General features: G+C 39.1%; 1 protein-coding gene across 1 annotated transcript in view; it reads left to right on the top strand.

Annotated features, from left to right (window-relative positions):
* Positions 1–12562, top strand: part of LOC110442224 (low-density lipoprotein receptor-related protein 2-like) — a gene marked incomplete at its 3' end in the record, with an annotated part of 98693 nt that overhangs the window by 20508 nt on the left and 65623 nt on the right. The window contains exons 2-5 of the mRNA XM_021485716.1: positions 6253–6369; positions 10184–10300; positions 11576–11698; positions 12356–12475. Coding sequence (XP_021341391.1) covers positions 6253–6369; positions 10184–10300; positions 11576–11698; positions 12356–12475 — 477 coding nt within the window. The remainder of the gene's footprint in view (positions 1–6252; positions 6370–10183; positions 10301–11575; positions 11699–12355; positions 12476–12562) is intronic.

The raw sequence follows: 12562 nt of genomic DNA, 5'->3' as shown, positions 1-12562 counted from the left end.
AGACACGGGGACTTAAGGGTGTATGCTATCTTACTGAGACACGGTGACTAAGGGTGTACGCTACCTTACTGAGACACGGGGACTTAAGGGTGTATGCTACCTTACTGAGACACGGGGACTTAAGGGTGTATGCTACCTTATTGAGACACGGGGACTAAAAGGTGTATGCTAACTTACTGAGACATGGGGACTTAAGGGTGCATGCTAACTTACTGAGACATGGGGACTTAAGGATGTTTGCTACCTTACTGAGACACGGGGACTTAAGGGTGCATGCTACCTTACTGAGACACGTGGAGTTAAGGGTGCATGCTACCTTACTGAGACACGGGGACTTAAGGGTACATGCTACCTTACTGAGACACGGGGACTAAGGGTGTATGCTACCTTACTGAGACACGGGGACTTAAGGGTGCATGCTACCTTACTGAGACACGGGGACTAAGGGTGTCTGCTACCTTACTGAGACACGGGGATTTAAGGGTGCATGCTACCTTACTGAGACACGGGGACTTAAGGGTGCATGCTACCTTACTGAGACACGGGGACTTAAGGGTGAATGCTACCTTACTGAGACATGGGGACTTAAGGGTGTATGCTTCTTTACTGAGACACGGGGACTTAAGGGTGCATGCTACCTTACTGAGACATGGGGACTTAAGGGTGCATGCTACCTTACTGAGACATTGAGACTTAAGGGTGTATGCTACCTTACTGAGACACGGGGACTTAAGGATGTATGCTACCTGTGACATGTACCTCCTTCAAAGAGTAGAATCTATTGTTAGGTGGCAGATATCCTCAAATATGTTTTCATGTTGCACTGAATTAAAATAAACACTGATTAGATACATTTTGAAAAGCTACCCATCTGAAGACAAGAAACATAAACAGATATTGTCCTCAGAACTCAGTTATAAATTAGCCAACAACTGTGTCCATGATGCATTGTGGCGTTCGGGTGCGTTAATGAGCCTACGAACACTATTAAGTGGTCGTAACGACAGAGGTTAGGAGGACTGTTATATATAGTGCTATAACAGACAGGTTGATGGAGTTACTTGTGTAACCACACAGGCGACCCACGCATTCACCATCATGTTGGATAACCTGTTAATCTGAAACTCGCATCAGGCCTGACACAGTGTATGTTGAACTTCTGTCTGTCTGTAACACTGGGACAGGAAAGAAGATTAACTATTTTCCCCATGACACCGTGTATGATAACGTGGATACTGTCGAAGTCAGTACAGATATTGTGGAATAACAATACATGCAGGCACGCACACACGTGGAGGTATTAAGACAGGTGACATATGATCAGTAGCTTGCGTCTGATAAGACAGCTCTTGCACTATCTTCACATTGCATTGATTTTATTTGCACGAGAAAACCCGCCGATTATTCTATCTGGATGGCCCTGTACCAAATGCAATATATTTATATTTGTTATTATTATTAAAAAAAACAATTATCAGAATAATACGACCTTAAAATTATGAATATTTTGTGTCCGGTCTGTGATATAGATGTCTACATTTCAAATATGTGCCACAAATGACAATACGTGACGGTATTTTACGAGTCTGGTAGTGTAGAACGTTCACATTAATGTAGAATACATCATTGGTTCACATTAATTATCCTCTTTATCGGTTTTCGTCTGTGGTACTGTAAGAGTACATACAAACAATCAAATGCTTCAAACACAAACATCTTGTTTTACATGTGAACTGATTTGACAAATCTCTGTCTCAGTTTTTATTATTTTAATAAATTATGTACATGTAATTACCTTGTAAAATTGAAGCTTTTTAATGAGGCTATAACTCATATCTGGTTACTTATCAATTTCGTCAGGTGAACAACATCGACAGCTTTATACTGAAATATTTCAGAACTACTTTTCACCTTGCATTAAGAAACAAACAACTTTCTGCTGAATTTTGTTTGTGGCTGCTATTCACCCTTCAAGTGCATGTTATTTAAATACATTTTGGACGTTGAAGAAAATAACCCCGATTTAATGATCTGGTATTTTGTTTACGATAATCTAACAAGGCTTCCGATTCTCTTATTGAGGTAGATTTTCCCGCCACGCGTCATACTTGGTAATTAATTTATTCGCATCATCATCTGACAGTTATAGTACCTGCATGAACAACATACTGTCATATTTATGTCCTAAACACTGACACTCTGTGTAAGGCCTGTTAAACTATACACTGACTCTCAGTGTAAGGCCTGTTAAACTAAACACTGACACTCTGTGTAAGGCCTGTTAAACTATACACTGACTCTCAGTGTAAGGCCTGTTTAACTAAACATTGACAGACAGTGTAATGTCTGTTAAACTAAACACTGACAGTCAGTGTAAGGCCTGTTAAACTTAACACTGACAGACAGTGTAAGGCCTATTAAACTAAACACTGACAGGCAGTGTAATGTCTGTTAGACTAAACACTGACAGGCAGTGTAATGTCTGTTAGACTAAACACTGACAGGCAGTGTAATGTCTGTTAGACTAAACACTGACAGTCAGTGTAAGGCCGGTTAAGCTTAACACTGACAGAAAGTGTAAGGCCTGTTAAGCTATACACTGACTCTCAGTGTAATGCCTGTTAAACTAAACACTTACACTCTGTGTAAGGTCCGTTAAACTAAACATTGAAAGACCGTGTTATGTCTGTTAACCTAAACACTGACAGACGGTGTAAGGTCTGTTAAAATAAACACTGACACTCAGTGTAAGGTCTGTTAAACTTAACACTGATACTCAGTGTAAGGTCTGTTAAACTAAACACTGACACTTAGTGTAAGGTCTGTTAAACTAAACACTGACAGACAGTGTAAGGGTTGTTAAACTAAACACTGACACTTAGTGTAAGGACTGTTAACCTATACACTGACTCTCAGTGTAAGGCCTGTTAAACTTAACACTGACAGACAGTGTAAGGCCTGTTAAACTAAACACTGACACTCTGTGTAAGGTCTGTTAAACTAAACACTGACAAACAGTGTAAGGGTTGTTAAACTAAACATTGACACTTAGTGTAAGGACTGTTAAACTAAACATTGACACTCAGTGTAAGGTCTGTTAAACTAAACATTGACACTCAGTGTAAGGTCTGTTAAACTAAACACTGACACTCAGTGTAATGTCTGTTAAACTAAACACTGACACTTAGTGTAAGGACTGTTAAACTTAACACTGACACTCAGTGTAAGGTCTGTTAAACTTAACACTGACAGACAGTGTAATGGTTGTTAAACTAAACACTGACACTCAGTGTAAGGTCTGTTAAACTTAACACTGACAGACAGTGTAAGGCCTGTTAAACTAAACACTGACAGACAGTGTAAGGGTTGTTAAACTAAACACTGACACTTAGTGTAAGGCCTGTTAAACTAAACACTGACACTCTGTGTAAGGTCTGTTAAACTAAACATTGACAGACAGTGTAAGGTCTGTTAAACTAAACACTGGCAGACAGTGTAAGGGTTGTTAAACTAAACATTGACACTTAGTGTAAGGTCTGTTAAACTAAACACTGACACTCAGTGTAAGGTCTGGGTCTGTTAAACTAGACACTGCCAGTTCGTGTAAGGTCTGTGTCTGTTTAACTAAACACTGACACTCAGTGTAAGGTCTGTTAAACTAAACACTGACACTCAGTGTAAGGTCTGGGTCTGTTTAACTAAATACTGTATTTAGGCAGAGTACTGATGATTTGTAGTTTTGACATCTTGTTACAATAAAACACGATGCCACCAGGGACTAGGGCGCTGTTTGTGTTGTTGTTTAGTATACAATTTGACATCATAGGTATCCTAAGGAAGCCGGTACGGGCCACCAAGAAAACAAATGTTATGTCGTTATTACGATGTACTTACATGTAGCTCTCTCGTCATAACGACGTATACATGTCTTAATTAGAGCAGCTGTACATGTATAGTATAACGTACTAACAGCTAAAAGACAACAACATATTTTATAGTGGATTATTTACGGTGGCCGCTGACTTGTGCGATTTGGTGGTTTTAATCGTCTTTTCGTCCCGAAAAAACGATATTTAGTAACTTCTAATGATCGTTGTTTCGTCTTTGGGGAAAAAACCCATGAGAAACAATGACTATACATAAACTTGCTGAATCTAAAGCAACGTAAACATCAAAAGCAAACAAAAATAGATCAAGTTACTTGACAGTATCATTTTAATTTACGTTTTTCATTTGCTGCTCGACTGTACGTGAAATAGGCAGTGATAGGCTATATATATATATAGGTACGTGCACGCACGGCTCTGGGTGGATGTGATTACTTCCGGTCACGCATGCGTTTTTGTGCAGAACCCGGGAGAATCGAAAGCAGAAGATTTAACACTGACAGCCACGATCACGTAATGTATTTTTTTATAATACAAGAAATAAAAGAGCATGATTATCGGAATGTAAGTTAGTCATTTAAACAAGGGCTAGAAACACAACGGGCGAGTTGCCCTCTTTCGGTTTCCTTAACTTTTTTTAGGCGAATCGATTAAATCAGTCACATATTTTTAACTCAGTTTCTCCACCAAAATAAAAAAAAAAAGAAGATTTATGAGGTTGCTTCAAGTGTAACTCACTGTAAGTCTGTATCGATCAACATCTACTGCTGTTCTAGTTTCTAGTAGTAGGCTAGTAGCCTTGCTCAAGTGCGACATTTTCAGCCATCATCATCAGATGGTGGTTACGTAATCTTCAAATCACCCTTTGTCCGACTGATCCGTCCGTCGTTCCGTCCGTCTTTAAACAAGTGTTAGTGCTATTTCTCAGAAAGAAGTACAGGAATCTTCCTCAAATTTCACATGCAGGTTGCCCATGGTCCTTAGTTACACATATACAATTTCGGAACTGATCGGAAAATAAAGATGGCCGACTGGTGGCCATCTTGAATTTTGAGAGTTAACGTTTTTCGCGCTATATCTCAGAAAAAAACTGGAGGGATCTTTCTCAAATTTGGTATGAAGGTTCCTAATAGCCCGTTAATTCTTATGCATATTGCATTTTATGACTGATCGAAAAAACAACTGGTCGGATGTACAAGATTCTCGTTTAGAATTTCCAAAAGGGAACTGGGTAGTATGTAGTACGTGTAAGGAAAATGAAAAGCAAAGAAGGTAAAAGATGATTGTTTGTATAATAAATTTTATTATTTTACAACAATTATGAAACAAGTTATTACAACTTATATCAATCACTCTTGTTGGCCATGACGTTAGGGTGCTAAGAGTCTTTATGTGGGAAGAAACCAGAGTTTCAAGAGAAACCCACGTGATCGGGCAGGTGACCCATACCTTCTCGCGTCCAATCCGGGCTGCCTTGGTGAAAGGCGAGTGCGATATCCACTGTGCCACCCGACCTCCCATCGTTTGTAGATCTGACAAAGATGCTATCATGGTGGGCGTCGAGATCCTTGTAGGATATCTTGTTACTTTTAAGAGGGCTAGCTAAGTAAGTGTTCAATTGCTTAAGCTGTTGTCACCTCGTAACCATTAGGTCTGTATACATAGTTACCTTATGCATGTACAGATGTTAAGTTCATATTTGGCCCATAAAGTACATCAAAAGCATGTTTTGTCCTTAGGATGACATGTCGTGACGTAATGATCGTAGAACAGGAAAGTTTGGATAGGAATATAGAGTGAACAGTGATAAACCAATGTTAAATGTGGCCATTTAATTATAAACACACTGTGCTGATGTGTCAATAATTTTACCCAATTGACACCAGGCCTTGGTGGATTTTTCTAAATTAACGACGAAAAAAGAGCAGCTTTTTTTTCTTTCCTGTCTCCTTTTCGGTGATGTCTCTCATATGAAAAGCATCCGTCTTCACATGAGGGGATGTGACATCATTAACTCATTCACCCTGAAGACACTTTTGAACTCCTCCAGATCAAAGGTTGGAATAGTTCATTAAGAAATTTCAGGGGTAAATGAGTTAATAAAAAAATGATGTGGTGTTGATTTGTACTTGTTTGTTTTCAATAGTCTTACCGTTATCATGCCTTAACCCTTTCACCCCTATGTAACTTCAGTAGACTCTACCATGCATTGATCTGGATGAGTCCATTATGGTTTACAGTGGTGACAGGGTTAAGAAGTACTCATTCCAGTTACAACCTGTAATGCCATTTTCCGCTTTTGTTTTTGTGTTGTTTTACATCATGCTAAACTTAAGCTATACAGGGCCTGTTTCTTTGGTTACAGCATGTGAGCTGCCCTGTGAAGAGTTTCAGTGTGCCAATTGTCGCTGTATCCCGCATTCCTGGACATGTGACCATAACAATGACTGTGGGGACCACTCGGACGAGTTCTCTAATTGTAGTAAGTAGGTCAAGGTCATCGTAATTATGTTACAACTCGGACGAGTTCTCTAATTGTAGTAAGTAGGTCAAGGTCATCGTAATTATGTTACAAGTAGGACGAGTTCTCTAATTGTAGTAAGTAGGTCAAGGTCATCGTAATTATGTTACAAGTAGGACGAGTTCTCTAATTGTAGTTAGTAGGTCAAAGTCATCGTAATTATGTTACAAGTATAGGGCGAGGTCATACATTTAATTCACATGAATATATTTTATTCAGGAACTGCAATTTTCATATTTCAATGTTATATTAAGTATAGTAAGTAGGTCAAGGTCATTTGTTTTTTTTATATTATTATGTATGTAAAAACTATCTTTAGAGATTAGAGAGTACTAACTCAGAATTCACTGTATGCAAATTTTATATGTATCAAAGGTCAAGTTTTAGGGTCATGGAACTGATTCAAAGTCATCAAAATAAAATGTGATCACTTAAGCTTGTGTTGTCAGTTCACTAGTCTTTTCCGATACCATCAAAGGCCACTGGCATATCTTAAAATCCTGTTACCTACAACTGCCAAATTGTGTATATGCATGGGAACCTCATGTTTTGGCATTAACTAAATGTTGGCCTTCTGTTCCATTTCATACTGAGTTACTATAAGCTAACTGTAGACAACTTCTGGATCCATATATGTCCACATTTTATGTTGAGGTACCTCTAGTATGGCAGTGTTTCACCTACTTAAATCAGATCTCTTACCCTTCATACTCTTGGGTCTGGCCCCTCTCTTGAAGACTTAGTCCTTGGATCATAACTTTGAAACTGCGGAGATTCCAAATCAATATATACATTAGTTGGCATTAAGAGATGAACGCAATCATGCTACCACAACTGGCCTGGGGGCCAGGCTCTATCCCCGGGACCAGGCTCTATCCCCGGGACCAGGCTCTATCCCCGGAACCAGGCTCTATCCCCGGAACCAGGCTCTATCCCCGGAACCAGGCTCTATCCCCAGGACCAGGCTCTATCCCCAGAACCAGGCTCTATCCACAGGACCAGGCTCTATCCCCGGGGAGCAGGCTCTATCCCCGGGACCAGGCTCTATCCCCGGGACCAGGCTCTATCCCCGGAACCAGGCTCTATCCCCGGAACCAGGCTCTATCCCCGGGACCAGGCTCTATCCCCGGAACCAGGCTCTATCCCCGGAACCAGGCTCTATCCCCGGAACCAGGCTCTATCCCCGGGACCAGGCTCTATCCCCGGGACCAGGCTTTATCCCCGGGATCGTATTTGCCATACCACTTTTATGAGAATATTTTGCCATGATTTCTTAAATGTTCAGGAGATCAGCAACACAGGCCTGTTAGGCCTTTTGCATTATTTTGTCCCCATTTAGATAAAAAATCCAGAAGAAAAGGCCTGTTCACTGTGTTACACCAGTAATCTCAAGTTTATGTCATAACAGAAACACATGTCACTAGTGTATCACTCAGGAAATATAATGTCTCATTAATATGCAAAGGTAATCAGTACTGATGAATATTAATGAGTTTTCTACAATCACAGGTGACCTTTGACCTTTCTGTGACAATATTATTCTGCACTTCCCTGCCAGTGGACAAAGTTATATTGCTTAAAGACTAGTCTGGTGCAGACAACAAAATCTTGTAATATGTAATAAATTTTCTCCTTTTGTCAATTTGACATTCCAATCATTTCTGAATTCGCAGATGTCATGATATATAAGGAATCTGTTTTACATTTTGGCAAGTTAAGTATAGTAAGATATTTTGTAAATTATCTTATTCCTTAAGCTGACAAATACTTCAAGGGTTATCTATATATATACAGTAGAGTAGTGCTAATTGAAGCACACATTTGGCATGGTTCCAGGGTTAGGAAAATTCCATTTTTAATAAATTTATTTACACATTTTTCAAATTAGTGTTATTTAGTCCTGTTCTGGTTCCTTCAGTTTTTTTTTTGAAAGATCATATTTGCCTATAGTTTCTTATTTGTCAGTGAATGTTTGTCCCACACAATCAATCTCCTTTAGTCCTTTATAAACACTAAAGATGCATATTTCAAAATAAGTTTGATTCTGATCCTAAAACCGCTAATTCTTGGATTAAGTCTTTAATCCAGAGGAGTGGGGTCTGCCTAGTAGAAATTTTGATTGTAAATTTCCCAGATCATTTTATCCCGAGGAGCGGGGTCTGCCTAATACAAATTTTGATTGTAAATTTCCCAGATCATTTTATCCAGAGGAGTGGGGTCTGCCTAGTAGAACTTTTGATTGCAAAATTTCCCAGACCATTTTATCCAGAGGAGTGGGGTCTGCCTAATAAAACTTTTGATTGTAAATTTCCCAGATCATTTTTTCCAGAGGAGTGGGGTCTGCCTAATAGAAATTTTAATTGTAAATTTCCCAGATCATTTTATCCAGAGGAGTGGGGTCTGCCTAATAGAAATTTTGATTCAGTTTGTGCTCCTATTCCAAGTTTTATATCCCCCGCAAGGAAGTTGGAGGGAGGAGTACATTGGAATCATCCCGTTTGACCATCTGGTCATCTGACCGCTTGACCGTCTGTCTGGAATATTGTGTCAAGCGTATCCTAAACTGAAGCGACTCAAACTTAGCATACTATACTTCCTTGTGATATGATGTTGTGACCTTTCGCTCATTGTTAAATTTGGACAAAATTTCTTGGAGTTATGCCCCTTCTGTATAACTTCTCATCCCAAATATTGTGTCACGTGTATCTTATCAAGTACTGACGGGATTTCTCTCAAACTAGGCATAATGCTTTTCTATTATGTAATGTTGTACCCTTTTGCAAGTCGTGAAATTTGGACAAAAATTCTTAAAGTTATGCCCTTTAGCATATGTTTTTTTTCATGAAAGTTATAATTGTCAAGGGGCGTATCATTAATACTGTTTCACCTGTTATAATCAGACTTGGTATGCAAGTACATCTTGGGTTGGTGGAGTAGCAAGTCAAAAAAGTAGGTCACTGTGACCTATGCTTTGACCTTTGACCTTAACTTTTGAAAAAGTTTTCCAGGGCATATTTCTATGCTTATTTCACCTGGTACAACCAGATTTGGTATGCAAGTAGATTTTGGGAGTAATCAGGTTACCTGTGATAACAAATTCTATATTTACCTGTTTACAGTGTTCAAGGTGTGCACAAGTAACAGGTTACCTGTACTAACGAGTTCTATATTTGCTTGTTAACAGCGTACAAGGTGTGCTCCAGTAATAGTTTACCTGTACTAACGAGTTCTATATTTACCTGTTTACAGTATACAAGGCATGCTCCAGTAATCAGTTTACCTGTGATAACGAGTTCTATATTTACCTGTTTACAGCGTACAAGGTGTGCTCCAGTAATCAGTTTACCTGTGATAACGAGTTCTATATTTACCTGTTAACAGTGTACAAGGCGTGCTCCAGTCATCAGTTTACCTGTGCTAACGAGTTCTATATTTACCTGTTGATAGCATATACGGCGTGCTGTAGTTACCAGTTTACCTATGCTAACGAGTTCTATACTACCTGTTTACAGTGTACAAGGCGTGCTCCAGTCATCAGTTTACCTGTGCTAACGAGTTCTATATTTACCCGTTGATAGCATATACGGCGTGCTGTAGTTACCAGTTTACCTATGCTAACGAGTTCTATACTACCTGTTTACAGCATACAACGCGTGCTCCAGTAATCAGTTTACCTGTGCTAACGAGTTCTATATTTACCTGTTTACAGCGTACAAGGTGTGCTCCAGTAATCAGGTTACCTGTGATAACGAGTTCTATATTTACCTGTTTACAGCATACAAGGCGTGCTCCAGCAATCAGTTTACCTGTGATAATAAGAAGTGTGTCGACCAGGAGTGGGTATGTGACAGAAACAATGACTGTGGTGACAACTCAGACGAGAATGGATGTGGTCAGTATAATGAAGTGTCGTTATAGAGAGGGTCACATTTAAGGCTTTAATTTACCCTAAAACCTTGTTATTTTATTGTTACAATTATTGAACATTTTGGATAAGCATTACATCGTTATATAGAATATTTTAATTCAAGCATCAGAAAAGTTTCATGGATGTTGTAATGACATCTATTTGGCACTGTGAAATTTGGCGTGTTTCATAACTGGGTTTACCAATGTGTGAGACTTTTCGGCGTTGCAGCGTAACTTCGTTCCAGATGCTAATATAAGATTTACCTTTGTATCCAATAAATCCTGGCTTTCCTTTCTCTGGTTACTAAAACATCTGGGTTGTTCATCTATTCAATTCAATACCCTAAAATTGTAGAAACCCCCCCACAATTTTGAAGATATAAATTAGAGTTTTAATCTGTAATCACTTAATTACCAAGTTATGTTATCATTCAAGCTAATTATTGACCAAATTCACTGTTTCTTTCATAAATGATATTTGACATGTTTCCCACCCTCGATACTCCAGGAGATAGCCTTAGTGAGCATAAATCCTGTAGCATCAAGGATGTCATGTTTCCTGGAATGAAACTCTTTTACAAAGGAGGTATATTAAGTGTCAGAATGGTGGCATAGGTAAGGTTATCTAGGACATTGTAGAATAGTCTGTTTTGATAGAGTGTGTGATCCTATCATGTGAAAGAATTACTTAGTTTCATTATTTAGTTTCAAATACTTTGAGAAACTGAAATTCTATTATTTGCGATTTATTTGTGAATTATTTCTTAGCCTCTACCAGCATCTATATGGTTTTAACATTGATCAAATATCCCATTGTCCGTCATACTTTTTCGTCATCACTCTACCATCTTAACTTTTCATTTTATTGCGATAAAAACCCCTTTGTACAAAATTACATAGGAACATAATACCTTGAACAAGTTTGCATTCATGTTTCAGATACATTTACCTTGTATGCTAATTTCTATCCCCCTCCCACAAAATAATGATAGGGGATTTAGCAATCACACTAGTGCTGATGCTAACTTTAGAATAAAAAATCATACAGAGCTCAAATTTGGTATGGGGGTTGCCCAAGGAAACAGGATGACCTGTATTCCAATATAATTTTGAAAAGCTCAGCAATGGCGACTTCTGTCTACCGGGGCAGCATACAGGAGTTCACACACTGTCAGACTTATATAGACGTACAACATGTAATACAGGTCTCCTCATATTCATTGGTTTGTTGTTAAATGTACGATTTGTACTTTTCTAGAATCCTACACGTGTAATACTAAAGAATGGGCATGTCCCTCATCAGGACTCTGTCTCCCTGTCTCCAAAGTCTGTGATAAAACGGAGGACTGTCCAGACGGCGATGATGAAGCCAAAACCTGTAGTAAGTATAGAGGTCAGGGTCACGGGGCTCAGGAGGGTCAGAGGTGAATGTCAGTCAAAGGATAAAGGTCAGGGGTCAAGGAGGTCATACTCAACAGGTCAGGAGGTTTGTAGCAGATGTTAAGAGTCTAGAGGTTATGGAAAGAGGTAAGCAAGATTGAGGTAAGAACCTCTAAACTTTCTGAAAGTTTAGAAGTAAGGGGTCACAAAGGGGTCAAAGGGGTCAAAGGTTGGAAGTAGAAGTGAGGAAGCTTGTAGCTGAGGATGGGGTCTACACCTGTTAGAGGTCAGTGATTGTAGAGGTCAGTGATTGTAGAGGTCACAGGGTAAAGGTGACAAACTTTGAGATGCTCAGGATTAGTATTAAATACTCTGATGATGAATTACATACATTTTATGCACATTTTATTATACAAGCTGATATTTCTGTACCTATTCGTGCAGGCTTAAGTTTATGGAGGTGACCAGTACTTGGAGGGATTTGTAATATTTGAAATATGTAATTGATGGCAGGGAAGTTGTAATTGGAAGAAACATGTAACTGGACGGATTTGTAATTGATGGAATTGGTAATTGGCAGGAAGTTGTAATTGGACGTATGCGCTGATGTTTGTAATGGGAATGTTTGCCTTACTTTTACAATTTGTGTGTTGTACAGGTTTTTATCAATGCGCCAGTCTATCATGTGATCATGCCTGCCATGCCACACCAAAAGGGGGCGCTTGTTTCTGCCAAACAGGGTACCGCCTGGACCCGACCGACAATCGCACATGTATAGGTAAGGTCACTGTGATTGGAACACCATCAGTAACACACACATGTATAGGTAAGGTCACTGTGATTGGAACACCATCAGTAACACACA

The sequence above is a fragment of the Mizuhopecten yessoensis genome, unplaced genomic scaffold (genome assembly GCF_002113885.1).
Source record: "Mizuhopecten yessoensis strain PY_sf001 unplaced genomic scaffold, ASM211388v2 scaffold716231, whole genome shotgun sequence".
NCBI classification, from domain to species: Eukaryota; Metazoa; Mollusca; class Bivalvia; order Pectinida; family Pectinidae; genus Mizuhopecten; species Mizuhopecten yessoensis.
Note: the sequence above shows the minus strand (reverse complement) of the source record. Positions and strands in the feature narration are given on the sequence as shown.